Raw genomic sequence first — 21,180 nt, forward strand, 5'->3', positions numbered from 1 at the left:
CTCAGCTCTCAGAGGAAAATGGTTGGGAAAGAGTGGAAAGGTAATGGGGGGGAGGGGAGCCACGCTTAACAAGTCAAAAATTTAAGACTTCTCGGTCGGTGGTTCCTACAGTTGACGGAGGAAGACACACAATTTGTGTGTCTAAAAATAATAAGGCGGGTTGCGCCTTTTGTCCAGCGCCTCTATGGTTCAAAGGTACAAGTAGCAGCGAGCCACATGCCCTGGCGGGTGTTGTGGGTTCGAATCCGGTTATAATCTCAGATTATAGCTTGCTTCGACCCATGCACCTTACAGCATTGGACAAAAGGTAGGAGTCACAACGACGACTTGTTAAGCGTAGCTACCTATTCCCCCTTCCCCTTACCTTTCCACTCTTTCCCATCCATTTTCCAAAAAAAAAATCATCACTTTCCCCTAGAGTCCCTTCATCAATTGTAGAACCATCGTTTCTAAAAATATTAACAAGTTTGATGTTCCAGAGGAAATAAGGAAGCAGAAACTTTCAAAGTTTACCAAGAAATACATGATTTTGCAAGCGATTTGCTCATGTGGCAAACGGAGTGCACCGTTCGTGACTACCGGGACATCTATCTCAAGGAGTATCTACAGAAGCGTCTGCTTCCTCTGTTGAAGCAACACGAGGGCCCTACAAACTTCTGGCCGGATCAAGCTTCGTGCTACTATTCAAAGGATGTCCTGGAGTGGCACGAAGCCAACGGGGTTACTTTCGTACCCAAGGATATGACCCCCCCCCCAACGCACCGGAACTAAGGTTCATCGAAAAATACTGAACTGTTATGAAGCAGGCACTACGTCATCATCCCAAGGAGGTCAAATCGGAGGAATACATGAAGAAAAAGTGGGTTTCCGTTCAGAAGAAGCCGCATGCAGATGTTGTACATAACGTCTGAGTGGAGTTAAGCGTAAGGTGCGAGCCTACGGTTATGGCATTGAAGTTATATTTGAAATAAATATGCCAAAATATTACTATTAAGTTATATTTTATTGTCTGAAAGTTTTAAAAAGATCGGTCAACTAGTTTATTTTCTACAGCGTTTTTCCGTCATGCAATTTAATGTGGGACACCTTTATTGATGTCTAATGAAAGGTAATTGAAATGCCGTCGTTTATTATTTTACTGTTATCGTCTGTTACTGTGTACTGTTATCGTTAAGTTAGTTCAGTTGAATTAAGATCAGGTTCATCAACGAGATAATCGGGCGCTGGTGTGTCCGGTGTTTGTGATGGCATCGGCTGAGGAACAAAACTTTCATTTCCTGTGAACGTTTGTTGCTTGAAATCTATACGGTAACCATCTAAACCATTATATAAAACTAATACACTATTCACAATGGCGTTATTTGAAATAATACAAACCTCGGAGACTTCTAGGATATGGCGGTGCAGGAACACAGTAATTTTCAATTTCTGTGGAAACTGAACTGATCTGACATTGAAGCTCGGCCTTCACATACTGAACCGAATATAATGACATTCGATGATGGTAATCACGGAAATGGGCACCATTGATTGCGATTTTAAACATGTTTGCCAAGACCAGTATCAACACCTCGAACCGCTGCCCGTAACGAATCGGACAACCCCCGTCTGTCTCGTCTCTTCCCCAGGCGCGGTTTTTCCAAGTATTTGTTACGACCTGGTTCCAATTTGGGCGAATGCTAATGTGCAAGGGAATATCGACGTTTGGAAAATCTACACCGTCCGTTTGAAGATTGATATGACACCTAAAAAAATTAAAATTTATCATATTTGTTTCAACATTAGCACTCGTTGAGAATTATTATCGAAAGCAACGTTGCTTACCATCCCGAATTGACAACTCCTCTGGTTCTAATCAGGCTCCCCGGTGGAAGTCCACCCGGTACCAAAAGCGGACCCGACTGAAAGCAAACAAGATCAATATAACTATTCGAAGAAACCAAATTTGATTTTTACTTACGGGAGAATATACTGAAATCATTGAGGACGTCATGTCGCGATTGGAAAGTGGTACGTACAGTACAGTTCAAGCGCACGATTAGATTCACTAGTTTTAGTTCACAGAACGTTACTGTCCTCACAAAGCGTGAAGACTCTCTGACGCCTAATGATAACCGTGCTTGTTATACATGCTATCAGCATCTATCGTTAAGCGATTGCAGCTAATGCAAACATTTGTGAATCTTTTAGCTAGAATATTTGCAGCTTGTATATTAGAAGGGAATTAGTCCAGAACGTGTTATCTAATTTAGAAGCAAACAGTTGGTTGGTACGGTTGTACTCACAGTGATCACGCGTCTAATTTATTATGAGTTTTGTATTTGAAGATGATCAACTTTAAAGTCTTTAATATAAACCCGAATTAATCCACCTAGCGGCGTGACCTAGCCTTTCTACTGCCACAATAATCATTATTTAATTTCTCAGGAACATCTATAATTAACTTGACTATATTTTAAAATATCCGTTCCGTATTCCTCAAAATTCTTATTTACCAGTAAAATTCACAACGTATTGCGTAGAATAATTATGTTTTCTTTCCTTGGGTGCGTAAATACTTGTAAGCGTCATTTATGTTACTTGATTATTTAGTTTTAAAATCGGTCGGCCTTAACTTTCGGGCTTCAGAGCCACATGCGAAATTTGTTTTGAATTGACAATATGAAATATGTGTTCATAGCAGATTTTTTGATATTTTGATATTAATACCAAAATTAGCATCTTTGAAAAACAAGAGTTCAGAAAAATTATTATATACTTCACTTTTGAAGAAAAAGGATATCGACAACAAATTGATTAATCTCAAAATTTTACTATTAGTTTGCTTTTACTATTAGTTGCAATCGCGCTATATATCTGAATCAGAAAAAATAACTGAATAGAGCATTAGATATGAAAAAGAAAAATGGAACTATTTCTTAGCTGGCGCTCCTTCAGATATTTATTTTTGCATAAAAATCAAAACTTAATCTTCTTTTGAATGTACTTTCATGAATAGATAGTCATTGTGGTATTGTGACATTTATACTATATTGAGGGGTTTGCCCGAACTGTGTAATAAGATGTTTACACTAGATTGGTAGAGTCGTGAGTAGCGTGTATCGATGGACAGTGAGGGATGTCAAGGCAAGCGGCCCGTGTAGTCAGTCAGTGTAAGCAAGCACCTCAGGACCGGCAACATGGGATATCACATTTGGCGATTCTGCTTAATTGAACCGGAATCGTTGTATGAAGGTGTGTTTGTTTTATATGATGAGTGAGTGGGAGGTGGTATTTGTGTGTTGATGTGCTGTTTTTGGTGGCGCTCCGCTCATACTGACAGGAAGAAAATAAAAAAAGAAAAGATTGGGCGATACCCATCGATATCGATAATTATCGATAGCATACTGTATATCGTGAATTTCGGTAACAACCTACGGAAAAATAGTAAGACCCAAATTTAAGTATTTTTCACTCAAATCAGGTGGTTCTGTACGGAGAGGTGAATTTAGGTAAGCAATTAAACAGAATTAGAGTGCCAGCGCTGAAGTCATCAGATGTATTTAAATGTGTTTATTTTTCACATTCGCGGTAAATATTAGCGCTAGAGGCTTACTAGGTAAGAGAAAATTATAGAAAAGTGATATCAGTAAGTTGAAAGGTATCTGAAGCACTATAGGCAAGGTTGCCAATCATTCTAATCTGTTCTAAAGCGTAATAAGGAAAAAAAAGTAGAATCTTCCGTTATATTTTATTAGTTTAATATTCCGACAGATATTCATTTCTCCTGCGAGTTATTCTATTTTCAGATACTAAGACAAGATTTTGATGGAAACGAAGGAACTCAAGTAGGTAAAAACCCGTAAGTCTTGCGCTGAGTTTAGCTCCAAGCCAAGCGGAAAAAGAGGTAAATCTTGCGCTGAGTTTAGCTCCAAGCCAAGTGAAAACCCGTAAGCCTTGCGCTGAGTTTAGCTCCAAGCCAAGCGGGAAAAAGGTAAATCTTGCGCTGAGTTTAGCTCTAAGCCAAGTGAAAAAAACGTAAGTCTTGCGCTGAGTTTAGCTCCAAGCCAAGCAGATAAAAAAAACAATCTTGCGCTGAGTTTAGCTCTAAGCCAAGTGAAAGAAAAGCCATAAGTCTTGCGCTGAGTTTAGCTCCAAGCCAAGCGGGAAAGACCTGTAAATCTTGCGCTGAGTTTAGCTCCAAGCCAAGTGAAAAAAAAGGAAAAAGAAAACGTAAATCTTGCGCTGAGTTTAGCTCCAGGTCAAGTAAAACAAGTAATGAGGATACTTGCGCTGAGTATGGGCCCAAGCCAGGAAAGGTGAGGCATATAATGAAGAATTTATCATGTGTTGATTTGGGCTTTTGGCCGCTAAATAGATGAGACTGTTGGGAGATTTGCCGAAAACTGGAAGTAGTCTAAAGGAGGGCTGCCTTCGAAACGAGCACCGCGCAAGAGTTGCTGCTAGTATGTTATAAGTGTTGTGGTCCATATAACTGTCTTGCCAAAAACAACTATAACTCGACTTTTCTTTGATTTGTTTTATTAATAATATAATCGATTCAGTAACCATGAAAGAATATTTCATTGGGGGTTGTACGGTGGCATTCAGTAATAGTCACAATGTATGGTGCAACAGAGTAAAAGGATTAGGCAACTAAGTTTGGGGAACTGGTTGGTCTAATTCAGGTATCAACGGAGGCGGGAGACCTGGTGAGTGCCGTGAGCGAAATGATAGCGTGACCATTGTCTCGCTATATTGATGGATATTTGCAGGCCATCCACTAGTTTTTGAGTTGCCAGCTGTTCACGATTGTGATGTTTGGCATCCTTAAATGTAGTTTGAGTAAATAAAGTTTTGAAAAAGATTGAAGGGTGCAAAGGACGGAGGCAGTTTGCACAGGTTTTCATTTGCATTGACATGGTGAGTTCAAGAAATGTACAAAAGATGGTACCACTTTACAAACGCGAATCAGCAACAAATACTTAACATTCAGGGGTTCGTCGGTGTGCGCCGAGGGAGAGGGCAACAGTCATGAATGGCGTTCAAGGGGCCGAGGCATACGATGCAGGGTTGTGAGTGGGCCATGTTGGAGAATTGACGGAAAATGTTGACAATAAATATCGATATTTATTATATCTGTTATCGATAAATAACAGTAGATTATTGATACTCATACAAGCAAAAATAAATTGGAAAGTACAAAACTGAATAATATCATGTTAATGTTTTCCTGTAAGCAGTCTTGGCTTTCCCCTCAGTGTATGCAAGAGGCGCGCGCAAAAATCACCACACACTTCCATTCCTAGCGACAGCAGAGCGTGCGATGGCGTATACACCACTGTCTAACGTCCCGCATGTGCACTGAAGTTTGGATTGCCTACTTTCAACACACACCCTTGCTTTGAATCACCAGTGTGCGGAATAACGAGGGAGAATAACTCTGCTGTGATCGCACCGCAGTGAGCACTTCTGCGAAATAAGCAAGCAAGCAAAAACTGCAATTTGATAGTCCTCTAAGCGTTGTTGAATGGTATACCTTATTGATGCATTTAATAAATCAGTCGTGTTTTGTAGCAACATTTGACAATTTTAAATACGCAGAAAGCCAAATTTGAAACAAACTATGGATTTATAAAATGAATAACCTACACATCAAATTTAACAATGCATGCATAAAGGTTATACAGTGGACTCTCAGAAAAGTCAATCGATTGGGGAATGGGTCGATTAACTTTTCCGAAATATTAAATTTTCTGAGTAGTCCTAAGAATCTTTGAAAATGATAAATACAAAAGCGAAAAATATATTCTCGGATACACATTTTTAAGTATTTGAAAGTTGTAATATAAAGAGAGCAAGATATTATGAAATAATACTTAGTTCCTTTCAGTAAATTTAAAATAGTCGGTTATACTAGTTTACTTTTGATTTTTTGTAGTCTACGACAACGTTTTGACAATGTTCGCGCTTATTTTTTGTTCCCTGCTGTTAATTTATTTTACATTTAAAATACAATTTGAGTTTGCGCTTTTCCAATATGTTATCAAAAATCCCGAAGTAACTATATGCCCGTAACATTCCTGTAGGAATAAACGCTTTAGACAACCAATAAATTCAAACTCTCAGAAAAGTTAAGCCAAAAATTAACTTTTTAGAGTGTTGCATGCGAGTTAATATTCGCTTAACTTTTCTGAACAATTAACTTTTTAGAGAGTTAACTTTTCCGAAAGTCCACTGTACAAGCAAATCATTCCAATGTTTCAGCTGAGAAAAATATATAAACGAATGTCTCATTTATAGTTCTAAAAATTAGAAATAATTGTTGCATCATTTATTTCATTACTTTAATTTGATTATTACAGCACGGACTCGATTATTCGGATGAAATTCTTTTTTATAATGTTAGTCACGTTCTGAACGTAAACACATTTCAAAAAACCCATTTAAATTTTTTTTTCACCCGAATGACCGAGTCCTAACTAACAGTTTATGCAATTTGTAATTTATTTCATTATACTCTGTTATAACTGTTAAAAATATCAGTTATGTAAGTATCGGTGCAAGTTATTCCTTAAATGTGAAAAATACTTTTATGACATTTTGGAAAGAAAGTACTGCCAACTGTAACTGAAAGTACTGTAAAATTAAATCAAATGCATATTAGTGCATGGGATCTTATAACAATTCTGTGAATAAAAATGACTCAAGTTTTTATTATTAATAGTTATCTAAAAGTATAGTTTTTTAAATTAAAAAAAATTGATGATTTTAGGAGTGCCAAATCTTTTTTTACAGATGGCTTAGCTTTCTGGTTATTATAGGTTATTACATGCCTTTCGGACGACAAGTTTCGTTCAGAAGTTAGTACAGAAATTTTTATTCAAACTTGAATCATTTTAGCACCCTACAAACAATAATTCAATTGATCGAGATACCATACCGATTCCATTGGGCTTAGTGTTGAGACTACGAGATCTCAATGCTCCAAAAATTACTTTCTTACAGTCTCCTCTAGCTATGGTTCGAAAAAACGACGACTGGCTTGTTGTCATTCTTGTACGACTTGTGCCTATATATCATCATATCAAGTATGCGTAGAAGATTGAACGATTTTTGAGTTGTTCTTATTTAATTATAAGATTTAAATTGAAACTATTTCAAAGATCTCACTTTCTAAAAAATTTTTCGGTAATTCAATAAAATAGGAGAACATTAGCAATTGCAATTATTCGTATATATTGATTTTGATAAAAATAAAATAATAGTTCAATATCCTACATTTTTATTTATGAAATTCGTGGCATAATAAAAATTCTTACATTAGATAGATTAAATCACAGCCTTCGTGTTTCTTTAACTCTCTATCTGGTGCTCCCCACCGCCTTTTGGTGGGCTCCGTAAATATTCAATAACTTTGTACGACAATACAGTGGGATTCAGAATTTGACAACAAATGCGTGTCACCTATGCCTATGCCAAAGATGACATCCATTTTTGATATGAAAAAATTGAATATAAATGCGTTAGAAATTGACTAAATATTAATAATCAACGATTTTTCTACGATTGTAACTATTCGAGAGCTATTGGAGTAAGACGTAGTCCTACGGCAATAAAAATATTATTTGAAACACTCTATAACCACAAAATATTTTCAAGAATATACTGAGGGCATCATTTTTCGTCCTTTCGAACATGTATGCGGAAACTGATAAATATTTCAGCATCTTTTTGGAAGTGCAAACCTATTGAAAAATTTAATAAAAGTGGGTCAAAACTAGTTAATACATAAATGATTTTTTACGATTGCAACCATTTTATACTAAAAAAATCCGACGAAAGCTATCAAGCCGACGCAAGCAAGTTTTTGACACCCTGCGGTAAGACGTAGTCCTACGTCCATAAGAATATTACCTTTCAAAACATTCCACAACTACAATTGTTGTTTCATGCATTTACTGATGTCATCATTTTGGGTCATCTTGAACATGCATGCGCAAATTGATTGATATTTAAGCATATCTTTGGAAGCGTCTTGTTGCCAAAAACGAATACTTTTGTTGCCAAAATCGGTCCGAGCCAAAATCGAAATTCCACTGTATTTTATAGGCGCGCGAGAAAACTTTAAACTTACAAAAATCAGCATAACGTCATACTTCAATCGGCGATACAATTTGATTTACACCCTGAATTAGAAAAAAATCTAGCAAAATAGCAAAGTTTTTTATCGTCCTTAATTAATTGTTTATAAAGAAATGGTTATCGCGGTCGTGGCACCTGGGTACAAAAATTATGCAAACAGCCTATTAAAATACCTTTCTAAGTTTTGACTGAGATATGGCAATTTGAATTTTGCGGTCAAATTGACTGCACACCATACAGACAACCTGATTTTTTTCTGCAGAGACAGAATGTGAATGCTCTGCTGCATCGAAAACGAAGCGCCAGTGAAAGCTCTGCAGAGTAGTGCACACCAGTGCGATTTGTGGTGAGAGAAACATACGGGCTCTTGAGTGGCGTATTTGTTGGGTGTGTGATTCTAAATTGCACCGCTGTTGTTTCACGCATACACAGCTGTACACTTTGTTTGCTAATCCCTTTAAGCAAGCGTTCGTTTTTTGCGCGCCGGTGCGACTGTATCGATCTCCGCAGTGTAAGAAATACACTTACATATTGGTGTTGCACCTCAGTGATATGCCAAGACTGCCTGTAAGCTCAATTAATATCGGCAACTAATGTTTAGTCAAAGGGATATAATCGATGATAGGGACAAAGACGTGATATTTATTTTTCATACATTATCTGCGTATTATAAATTATCTTCGTATTACAATTCGAAACCGAATCTACCAAAATAAAAAAAAAATAAAAGACGTTTGGCATCATTTCACTCACTCTTCGGAAATATTTCTGAGTGTGAGACCAGAGGTAACAATATCCATTTGTTCATATTTGTACAAACATTGCAAAATAAACAAACATTGCACATTGTTGTTTTGTTTTCATTGTCGTGGTGCGTATAAACTGGCATTTTTAACTTGTAGAAGCATCAAGCATCATTTCTAAAGCGCAGAAAACAGTTAGATCGAAATTAAGAAAAAATGTTTCCAATACCTCCAATACCTCATCTAAACTATAGTTACTATATATATAGTTCGGCGGATAGAAAACCAGGCGAATTGGCATCCCTGATTTATGAAATTAAATTTGAAATTATGGTGAAATGTGCAGGTTTTTACGAAAAATAATCACTGGCGGGTGTTGAAAATGACAAGTTCTATGAAAATAAAGTGTATTTTTTTAACATTACTCCTGCATTTTGGATTTTGAAAAGCTTTTGGCTCCGCTTTTGACGTTTATTTGGCTCCCGATTTTCTATCCGCCGAACTATATATATAGTAACTATAATCTAAACTATTGCATTGTTTGGAAACATGGGGTTCTAGAACGCAGTCCTTTTCGTCTTTTCGATTTGGTTTCGTAGAAGAAAATGATTTGCTACAGTGAATGATACCGGGACGGATAAAGTTGCGATCGGAACGCTGAAATGCTTTAGGTGGTTTGAAGGCGACGTGTCCAACCGAAGTTTCGATATTCACCGCAGTTACCGATGTTGATCCCGGTAGTCTGTGTAGTTCGTAGTTAGCCGGAGTGGGACACGGAGTGGCGCCGCTGGCACGTTCGACTGCAGTTCATCTCGGGTAAAGGTATTGAAGGTTTACGCCTAACGTCGTGCATACCCAAAGGGATTGAGTAATGGTAAACAGAGGAATTTGTGTCAGGGGGCTGGATAGTTATGCATTGAGCTATAAAACTGATTGTCAATTACTGTCGGATTTAGGGTTGCGAACTTGAATCATGAGGATCATCTTTTGTTTTGTTGAGTGATAGAACTCAACGAACCCTCAGATAGGGGGAACCAGAACAGTTATCGAAAACTTAGTGCTGTTCAATATCGGGAGTAGCAACGAGGCTCTATGAACGTTTGTTTTCGAAGCATGTAGGATCATGCCCATTCATTGCCGGGAGGTTCACACTAGAAATGATACGTGTACCCTATAAAAGATTTATCATGCAGCGTTTTCTATTTTGGAATGCCTCATGAAAAACGGAGAGCAGCATGAGAATGAGCCAACTTCAATACGATTAACAAAAATGGTTGGAGCGCCGCATCAATACTTATATAATGTAGGCAATCTATGTTCGGTTTGGAACAATATCTCATATTGAACTATTTATTTTACGCAAGGGGAGGATGTGGTATTGTGACATTTATACTATATTGAGGGGTTTGCCCGAACTGTGTAATAAGATGTTTACACTAGATTGGTAGAGTCGTGAGTAGCGTGTATCGATGGACAGTGAGGGATGTCAAGGCAAGCGGCCCGTGTAATCAGTCAGTGTAAGCACCTCAGGACCGGCAACATGGGATATCACAGTCATTAGCTTGATTGCATCGTTTTTACAATGTTAGAGGGTCAGGAAAACAAGATGAGGTCGAATAGTGCAAAAGCTGCACCACAAACATGCTTGAGAATGGGAAATATGATCGATATGATTTCCAGTGCTTGTCATTTTTGATTTATTTATTAAAACATGATACATGACGTAAGACATCTGTCCTTTAAAATGTCACTAACGAAAACAAATCTTACAAAATTACTACCGTGCAACGTTTACTTCTTATTTTTCATATAACATTTCTAAGCTCTAGTATCTATTGACTGAAAAGAGCATCTATTGATGCGCAAAATTTGTTTGAAATTTGTATAAATTTATTTGGAAAAATCAACTCACTAGTATTTTTAATCCTGTAAACCACTATACCTACATGCTTAAATTAACTGCTTTTCTTCGCTTTTTGCTTTTCTTGTACAATTGTGAGTAACAACAAGTGAAGCAAATGACAATTGAAATCTGAAATCAAAGAAAAGAAAAACTTTTCGATTGAATCACACTATTTAATATTTATTTGCAACAGACACGTAGTTCGCCTACGACGTGCAGGCTTCTCAGTGTCTTATTTCAAAGCGTATACGTATCTGTCGCGAATAAATATTAATTTTCCTTAAATTCATAGTTCATATTCCACTAAGAGGCTTCAAAAACTTCAGAGCTGAGCCTGAGGGCCGCGAAAAAATTCCAAAATTTTAGTTGCCACCCGTTAATCGAAAAAGTGTTTAAATGTTTAACGAAAAACTGAATCTCACAATCGACGTAAACTGAAATAGATATAAATTAATGAACACGTCACCAAAATCATGTATATTTTTCCAATAAATAAAACGTAAATAGCCAAAACCGTGTTTAAAGGTACATTTTTACATCAAGCCAAATATAATAAATAAGCCTACATGTATGCAACACACGTTATATGATTTGCAATGTTACATTTATGTGAATGCCCAAAGACGTCCAAATCCAAAAGAATGTCCAAATTTACAGGATTTTTTCGATGTGTGTAGTTTAAAAGAATCGCCTGGAAGAAATGGAGTGAGAGGAAATGGAACGTCCGTATCGTTCTTAGAGAATACGTAGATTATACAAGGAAATTGACGTACACGCAAAGGCTTTATGCCGCAAGCCGAAACGAATCGGGGTAAAGATGGAGGAATCTTGATGGACGAACGTGAGGTGGTCAACAGGTGGAAGCTGCTCTACAAAGGATGGAGTGTACATTACCATTACTGCGTGAGGATACCGGGCGCGTTATCAAGCCTGTTTGAAAATCAAAATCACGGTATTCTGGTCAATATCACGCTAGAATATCGGTGCTATGAAATGTGCGGGCTTCAATAAATGTAGTCAATTTATTTGTTCCAATGACGACGTGGACATTGTTGAAAGAACGTTGTAGGTGGATGATAGATCCACTATACCAAGCTGAGACGTAGAGTAGTGAAAGTTGGATTGACAGTGACTGCATCGAAAACCAGGTACTTGTTGGCAGGAGGAACCGAGCGCGAATTTGTATACCTCGGGTTGTTGGTGACCTCAGGTAACAACTGCAAAAGAGAAATCCGCAGGCGTATTCTTGCCGGAAGTCGGGTTTGTTATAAACTCCTAGTCCTCCTAAGGTCTGGTAAGCTTCACCGCCGTACTTAGCATTTTATGTACAAAATGGTAATAAAAGCGGTAGTCCTCTATGGGGATCAGAAAGCACTGGCCATTACGGAATGTCTTGCGTTTAGGACTATGTTTGGTGGGGTATGTGAGAACAGAACAGAAGGATGAACCGAGAGCTCTCCAAAGTTCTCCAAATTTTTACAATTTGTACCAGAATTTAAAGGAATTTCTCCTAATTTTGCTGGTTTAATTACAAAACGTTTTCAGTATCCTACTTGTAAAACAATGAACCACTACGGCTCTTCTTCAATATTTATGTGAATGACAAGTGAGTAATAAGAAATGAGAAATAAGTAGCAAGAAGTGAAAAATGGGAAATGAGAAGCGAAAAGTAAGAAATAAGTGGCGAGAAGTAAGAAGTAGAAAGCAATTAATGAGATGCCTTTTGGCACTTATACCTTCCATCCATTATGCCTCACATAGATTATTCCGGATGCATTATCCTTTGCGTCCGTATGCCTCACATCCGCGTGTCTCGTATCCCGTCCCCCTTCCCATCTACGTGGGTTTTCAGAAAGAAGAAAAATGAAAAAAGGTATCGCTTTTTCTGTTTTAATATCCAATATTAACAAATTCATGTCAGATAACAAGCCAGTCATCGCTTTTCAAAATTCAGCAACAATCCATCGCGGGCCTGTACCAGAAAAGCTCTCCGATCGATCTGGAACGGTTTGTGGTTGGGCGAAACTCGAATCCGATAGCACTGAACCAGCCGCACGAGAGCGCACTTGATCTGAGTCTGGGCGAATCTCATTCCCAAACACATCCGAGGTCCTTCACCGAAGGGAAAATACACCAGTTGCGTTCGATCCGCTTTCTCCGCCGGACTAAAACGTTCCGGGCGAAACCGTTCCGGTTCCGGATGATATTTGGGGTCCCTGTCGGTAGTTTAACCAGTTTTATTATCGCCAACTTAAATCGATGATGTGACAAAATACATACATATGGATGGCTGTGATTGGTACTGTTACCGGGGTACCCTCAGGAATCAAGGTCCCCACCATATTATCGTTGACCTCACGTTTTAACAAATAGGTTTTAGTTGTTCTCTTCGTCAGTACTGCAGCAGGTGGGTTAATCCGCAGCGTTTCTTGTAAAATCCAATCCAGATACTCAATGCTTTGCATAACATCGTAGGTTAGTTCGTTGCCGTTTTCAGCCAAGGTACGCGAAATTTCCCGGTAAAGTTTCTCCTGAACTTCAGGATTGTTAGCCACCTAAAACATCGATAGAGTTGACTCAATGGCAAGCGAAACTTTTGCGGACTTACGTGATACAATGCGAACGACAGCGCCGTGCTGGAAGTCTCATAACCTTCCGTGAAGAACGTCAAAGCATGTCCGGTAATTTGCTCTGCTGACAAATCTGTTGGATTGAAAAATTAATTTTAATAACGTCAACTGGACTTAACAAGCGACTAGAGACTGACTCTGCGCCTTAGGATTCAAAAGTGTTTGAAGTTGGTCTTCTCGCGGTGCAGACTTTCTTCTACGTTCCTCCAGTATGTGGGTGATTGTTTTACGAAACCAAACGTCCACTTCTTTTGGGATTAATCTAAACATGAAACAAATTAACAGTAAAATTCAAAAAATTCAAGATCTGCTTACCTTATGGGTAAATATTTTGCAATAAATGGTACAAACAGTGTGACCAGCATTGTGATGCCGGCAAACAGAGTTGGCTGAAAGATTTTCTTCCCCATCGCTCTCCACTCGCTGTCCGAATTCTCGAAGCATTCGGCATCCAAGCTGAATGCACAACCGACAACATTTTGTGTCGTGTACGAAGCTGAAATCTGCCCCAAACATAGACAACAATTGCAAGATAAAAACATCAATTCATCAGTGCCTACGGCACGCGCTATCTTATCTCCAATGCATCATCCTACACAAAAATAAGCAAAAAGTTAACCCACCGACTTAGCTTCCAAGTCGTCGCCTAACCGTTGACCGATGTATTCTACAAATTGTCTGGAACATTGGTCCAGACCTGGGAAAAGTTGCTTCATTTTATTCCCTGTGTACAATGGTGTCAACACCTGTCGCGCTTTCCTCCATCGCTCACCGTCGATCAGGAAAGGATTGTCCCTCAAAAGTGGATTACACTTCTCATTGAAGGTAAAATCAAAAGCCGAAAAGCTTGCTTGATCTTTCACCAGGACAGTTTTAATCAACTCCGGGTCTCGAATCAGCACCGCTGGCTTAAAAACTTTGTAATACCCGACGATCGGTTCGTTGGGAAATGCTCTGCAATAACCAAGTGACCATTAGAGGATGCCGAAAAACACGTGAAAAATCTCACACTCACTTGTACCATTCATCGACCACTTCGGCGATATGCTTCTTCATCGCCAGACTGGCCCCGATATTTCCGAACAGAAGCGACGGTTTCGGCCCGGGAACGGCTTCCCGCTGCCAATACCTGAAATTGTACCTGAGCCACTCCCACAGCAGATAGAGGACGGCGACTAGTGCGAAAAAAGCCGCCGGATTAGTGTACAGCAGCCCGATAAGAAGTGACGTCAGGATAATCATTGCGTATCGTACGAGACCGCCGTCGATTTCAGACCGGCTGGAAAACAAAAACCGAAACAAAAACAAAACGATTCGATCACCTGGATCGAAGAGAACAAACTGAATCAGCTGAACGGTGAATTGTGTAATTTATATGAATTTTTTTCAATGGTGATAAGATATGAGCACCTCGTTGGTGGAACCGGTTAAAAGTGTAGTCGATTTATTTTTGTTTCTTCAATTCTTTACAGTATTTGCGCATGCAAGCCGGCATTTGCATCATCTTCACCGTACGTCTTGTTTCTGTTTTTCTGTTTGTTGTTCTTCATTTTTAACCTTCAAACATGTCCTTTATTTTAGTCATTTTAGCCAACTGCTTTGAATGGGTCAATCGGTTAGACTTCTTCTTAGGAGATTTTTCAGAATTAATCTACATGTTTGGATCAAAAAGAATAAACATCTTTTTATGATAATGTAAGCAAAGGTTCTCAGAAATCTAGGAAAATATAATCTAGAAAAAGTTTTTCAACAAATTTCTTGTGCAATGTGAATTTTTAATCATTAATCAAATCTATTTAAAACTCTGAATTCTCTTTACACTAAAAGTATGTTTAACCATTAACTGACCAACCACAACGTTAACGCAATCTGAATAACCGAGTACAGGTGAGTACTTCCTTGATAAAAGTGCTCCGATTTTTGTCATACTTTGTGTGCTAGTTCGTTTTCTGAAAATTTTAGAACCTCATTTTTTGTTGGGCGCTTAGAGCTCCCTTTCCTGACATGAGACCTTTTAACCTAACACCAAATATAAGAGTCTTTGATATTCACCGAAACAGATCAACAAGTTCCAATACTATCAATGCTGCGGTGATGTAAATAAGCCAGTGGTGCCCAGGCATAGGTATAATGTGGGCCAAATCAGATCGCTCTATGAATGCCGCAGGCTGCAATGACCTCTGGCCGTTCCTGTGCATAAGAAAATATAACATATGCGGCAGCCAAACCCAGAAATTTTCTAGAAATCATCACAAGATTTAAGCCGGAAAGCATTGAGATTCAAAAACATGCAAGAGGCATTACGACTAAACTGATTAATTCTTGTGTCATCAAAAAATTAACTCAAAAGTCAACTATCCCTGAAATCACTCCGCGGGCCGCACGAACCATTCCGATAGGCCGCGGCCGACACTGAAATACGCAAATAAAACTTATTTTGTTGTTACGGAGTTTGTCCCCAGTCGTATTTTTATTTCAGAAAAATGGCACCTACAAAACCTCATCTCAGGCTTGTCAAGTTTTGAAAATTGTGCCCCTCTGCTTCATTACGGTCAAAATGGTCCAATTCTGGAGAAGTTTGTTTACGGACCAATACTCGTTGGTCAACGACTGGATAATGCGTAACATCGGTGCTTCGCGCACCTACAGGCTACAGGCGTAAAATAGACCCCATAGTGACACATTTCAGCGTTACGGGACACAATTAGCAACCATTTTTACCGTGCAAATTGGCTCTTGTCTCACCAAATTTTTGGCAAAGAGCTTGTAAATTTGGTGACTAAAGGGAACTTTATTTTTCCAGTTATATGCCAGGGATTTGGTTCAATAGAAACTGATTTGCGGGGTAGGAATAGTGTCCCGTAACGCTGGAATCGTTTGTCGACAGGAAAGGAGGCGTTCATGCGAACCCTGAGTGTAGCAACGAGGACTAGCTTTGTCCATCTTAAGCATCTGTTCCCATGCCAGGAATAGACGTTTGATGACTTGACGATTTCCCAACCAAGTACGCGGTTGTGCTGCACGATAGGGGCGGCTAATGACAGCGTCATATCCGAATCGGGTGACTGAACAAAGAAATGTGTTGTCTCAGCACTACAGCTAAGATAGTAGCGTCATTCAGGGCTTGAAAAGAGATCTAAAATTTCCTGTGACTGCGTGAAATTTGACTGATTTTTGACTCCAGTCAATCTGCCGCTTGCGGCGACCGTCGCCTACAATCCATGTGGCCTCTCAAGAGAAGCCAACAGTCGTGCTCCCGCTTTGCATTTATATTGAAGAGTATAAACTACAAACTAACTGGGGGCATAAGGTGACAAATTTTTTCGTTTCTGTTTTTGTTTGCAAATCGGTTATCACCAGTAAAAGTTTGTCGCCCGGCGTCGGTCCAACGCATAAAAAAATTTTCGTTTGTGTCGAACGGCGTCCGACCGACTTCTACCATGCACATGTAGAGGTTGTTTTTTTTGGTAGTATTGAATCATACGATAGCGCGGTGGCTTTTCGTTACTGTGGTGACTATCAGTCAGTTGCCTGTTCTGCAGTCAGTTGTTACTTCAAACGTTAAAGGAAACTTGATCGAAACGAAAATGTAAATAAAAAAGATCAGAACGCATTCATTCTGCTGCATAATCGGAGGTATGACTGAGCGAATTGGTAGTTGTGTTATGCATAGCGTTCGTATTCTACCACTAAACAAGCGATCGGCAGTAAAGTGATGTATAGACCGGCGATCGGGCCCCATAGTCTGTATACCGACACGAACGATAACGGCCAGCGATGGTGATTAGAAGCACTTTCTTTCTCCGGAAAGATACCCACAAAGTCTCCTAGAGATCACATGATCAACATAGACACTAGCTAGCATTGACCCAACTCGACCATATTCACATCGATGGCTACCGTCGCCTCTCACGGACAGTGACTATTAACGGCGATCAACTGGAAGTGGTTGTTGAGTTCGTTTGTTTGGGATTTCTGGTCACCGCCGACAATAATACCAGTAAGGAGATTCAACAACTCTTTCAAGCTGGAAGCCGAGCTTGCTTTTTCGTCCGCAAAACGCTTCGATCAAGCAGCAAATGCCGCTGCACAAAGCTGACGATGTACAAAACTTGCGACTGTAATTTTGCTTACGGAAGATACGTGCACTTGCCATATTTGAACGAAAGGTGTTGTGGACTATTTTTGGCTGAGTACAAACGGATAGCGGAGAATAGCGTAAGCGAATGAACCACTAGTTGCAGGCGCTACCTGGAGAGATTCTCATCGTATACTTGGCGAAAATTGAGACACCACGGCGGGCCGGCCACGTCGCCAGGATGCCGGACGACTGTGCAGTGAAATCCGTTTTCTTCAAGAACCCCACCGGCACCAATGTGCTACATGGCTCGACCAGGTTAAAGTCGACTTGTATGTGTCGATACGCTCTACGAATTGGCGACGGGTAGTCCAGGAAGTAAGCAAGTATAGCCCCAACATTTTTTCGACCGTTTCATTTCATCAACAACCAATACTATGAGCGCCTTATTTCGTCTGTAAGCAAAGACAGACCCCTGACATGACGTCATGTTTTCGTAGTAAGAGTCACAGCCAGCCACGTAGCCAGAGGTGGGGGCCAGGAGCCCTATCTTGGCTCCTAATACATTATATGCATATCTTATTGCTTATAAATATAATACATCACAATACATTTAATGTATTGTAGTTCTAAACGCAAAAATATGCATATAAAACAGTTAAAATCAAAATTGGGCCCCCGGGCCCCCCCTTCTTGCTACGTAGCTGGTCACAGCTCGCTCCCTAAATGCTTTACACAAAGCTAGTGCGGGCTCTTTAGACGGTATAGTATATACAAATCTGCGGGAGCCAAAACGAAAGCAGCCGGGATTGAATAACAATAATAACAATTGAATAATGAAAATACGGGTTGCCAGTTTCATGGAATTTCTATTCGCCAGTCTTTGTATATACTACTAGCTGACCCGACAAACTTCGTATTGCCACAAATTAAACTGTGTTGCACATAAATCGTGAATCTCGAATGATCTTTGTCACAATCTCGAGTTTTGCAAGTTTCTGAGGAGTTCAACCTTAGATGATTCATTTTGGCAGTTACGTAACTATGAAAGCATGGGTAGTTTAATATACAAATTTGGAATTTTTTCTCACAGTAAAGTAGAAAACAACCCCCCTCCTTACTTAGCTAGATAAAATAAAGCGGATAGCTCTTAAATATACGCCGTGATTTTATAATATTTTGCCAAATACCATTTCGCGAACAACCTTAAGCGGAATATACCATTTTACAGAAAACCTCGGGGTGATCCTCACATTAGGGGTACCTGGGGTAATAAGCACCGTCGAGGCAAAATGCACCCCCTTTGTTTCTAAGCCAAAACTTAATTTAAAAATAAAAAAAAATTCTGCCAGTTAAATCGATGTTTGCTTTGGCTACTATGTGAATTTGGCAGTTCTATCTGATAAGTAAACGTAAATAATAACAAAAATATGTTTTCTATGAATAACCTGTAACCACAGACAAACAGACATAACTCTTGAAAGAAAAATCAACAAAAATTATCGTACCTCACATTTAGCCTGAACAATAGCACCATCTATGATCGACATTCCCAAATATCAAATAGCAACATGGGTGTCTCTCGAAGTAGCAAGTATTTTTTATGGGGAATTTTCCTTTTTTCGTCAAAAAGCGCCACTTTGATCGAAACGGAGACATTCTCAACTAAGCCCAAATTTGAAATGACGGTTTAATCGGTACGAAGAATGGAAAACCAGTGTTATATCTGTTTGTCCGTGCTGTAACTTTTTGCTTCGCTTCACCATAACTTTTTAACTGCTACGACCATATTATTCGCTGGTAAATATTATAATTCGATTAATTGTGGTTTGAGCTACACAATTCGGATAAAACATCAGAAGTTTTGATATTTATTACTTTTGTTTTTACCAGGAACATTTCTGTGTAAGTTCGAGGCAAAATGCATCCCGTTTTTCGGGGCAAAATGCACCCTCAGCAAACATGCTTTATTTACTTAGCTTCTTTTTAAAAATGATACGCAATTACGTCCGAATATCTAATATGTTATCAGCTACTGTTAAACAACTGCAGTCAGCACTGGAGGCTGTTAAATACTGTGTTTCAAAAATTATGCTAGTAGCATAATGCTACTCGAGTACACGTAATTCCTAAGGAATCGCACCTCCAATATTTCATCTTCCCTCCCTCGCTTAGGAAATGTAATCACAGCATTTGGTAAAAACTAGAAACGATATTATCAGTTAGCACGCACGAATTGTATTACAATTATTGAATTCATTGAATATATTCCCATTAATTGATACAAAACATGCATGGGTGCATTTTGCCACAGCTAGTTGCGTTTTCAGACTTTTGCCTCAGTAACAAAAATCACTTTGCACGCCTTTTTCACAAAGGTGTTCAGCATGATAGCGTCAGAAACTTTTAACTAATATTCCTGAGATTATATTCAGTATTTAAGATTGATATTTGCTTTATGCTTTAATAGGGGAAAACCACGATTTCCTTAAACGGTGCATATTACCCCAAGCTACCCTACTCGCTGTCGCTCGTTCGAACCCAACTAAACGAAAGTAGGTAATAGAGATCAGTCTAGGTCTACAAATAAACCTAGATAGAAGGGATTTCTGCAGGGGGAGGGGCTGCAGATAGTTTATTGTTATTGTTATTTATAGTTATTGACTGTTATGTTTTATGAAAGAGTCCAAAATTTCTCGAGCTGTCGAGTTTTTGAGTTACGCAAAAATTTCTGTTTTATTTGTATGAGAGTCTTTATCCCCCTACCACGGGGGTCTCAAACCATCATAAAATAAATTCATGCCTCCCAAATCCCCCAAATGCTAATTTTTTTCCATATGCTTGATTAGTTCTCGAGTTATGAGGAAAAATTGCTGCCTCCCAAAATCCAGAAGTGGGGGGTTCTAAATCTCTCCTAGTGGAGACTTAGCCCCCCCATACTTCCGCCAATGTGAATAATTTAATGACTAAAAGCCTATTTTTTCAAGTGTAATTGTAATTTCATTCCAATTTTAATTAAGGTTAGAAATCTAATTTCAAGGCTCATTAGCAGTGAAATTTCAAGCCTAAATATAAGTCTTCAAGGTTTCAAGTGCAATTTGAAGGTCAGTTTCATAACTAATTTTAAGCAAAATTTTAAATTTATTTTTATGTCCATATTGACGTGTAATTTCATAACTAATTTCACGTCCAATTTTAGCACAATTATAACTGTGATTTCTGTGTGAACAAGAACATACACTTTAAATTATTAGTTTTGTTAAGTTGTTAAGGCTGGCAATTAAAATATTGACAACAAATGACAAAAAATGACAAGAAATTAAAATATTGTTTTTTTTATAATTTTGATACTCAAACTTCATAAACAACAAAGCAATTTGAAAACTATACCTACATTAAAATAGCGAATTAGATCAAATCATGATTGCAAAAGTACAGTTACGTACTATTTTCACGCTTCCTAAAGCATACAATACTAAGCTCAATATTGATCATAATCTGGATGAAAAAAGCTTTTCCGCTCAGCAAAGTTAAGGTTTCACTAGGCTACCGCTAGATGTCCCTAGCAGACGAGCTTTGTGCGCTTTGTTTACTTGCATCATTTTCACACTGGGTGTTCGGCAATGTTTGACAGGTTTGACAGTCAGTTTGACATCGCTCGTCGAAACACAAAAGTGCTATCTGTTGCCTTCTGTTTCGCGG

General features: G+C 38.7%; 1 protein-coding gene across 1 annotated transcript; it reads right to left on the reverse strand.

The window, feature by feature from the left end:
* Positions 1-12,703: 12,703 nt before the first annotated feature.
* On the reverse strand, positions 12,704-14,642 carry LOC128733698 (probable cytochrome P450 6a13). The gene is made up of 7 exons (XM_053827464.1): positions 14,416-14,642; positions 14,024-14,354; positions 13,716-13,903; positions 13,538-13,662; positions 13,379-13,473; positions 13,051-13,325; positions 12,704-12,986 (listed from the first exon to the last, which is right to left on the reverse strand). The coding sequence occupies exons 1-7, from the start codon at positions 14,640-14,642 to the stop codon at positions 12,704-12,706; spliced, it is 1,524 nt and encodes a 507-aa protein (XP_053683439.1).
* Positions 14,643-21,180: the final 6,538 nt, after the last annotated feature.

Source organism: Sabethes cyaneus, chromosome 2 (genome assembly GCF_943734655.1).
Source record: "Sabethes cyaneus chromosome 2, idSabCyanKW18_F2, whole genome shotgun sequence".
NCBI classification, from domain to species: Eukaryota; Metazoa; Arthropoda; class Insecta; order Diptera; family Culicidae; genus Sabethes; species Sabethes cyaneus.

Coding starts and splice junctions, on each gene's coding strand:
- LOC128733698 (XM_053827464.1), bottom strand. CDS start 14,642: ATGATTATCCTGACGTCACTTCTTATCGGGCTGCTGTACACTAATCCG. Junction 13,663..13,715: donor GCAAAATATTTACCCATAAG/GTAAGCAGATCT, acceptor TTTCATGTTTAG/ATTAATCCCAAAAGAAGTGG. Junction 13,474..13,537: donor TTTGAATCCTAAGGCGCAGA/GTCAGTCTCTAG, acceptor TCAATCCAACAG/ATTTGTCAGCAGAGCAAATT.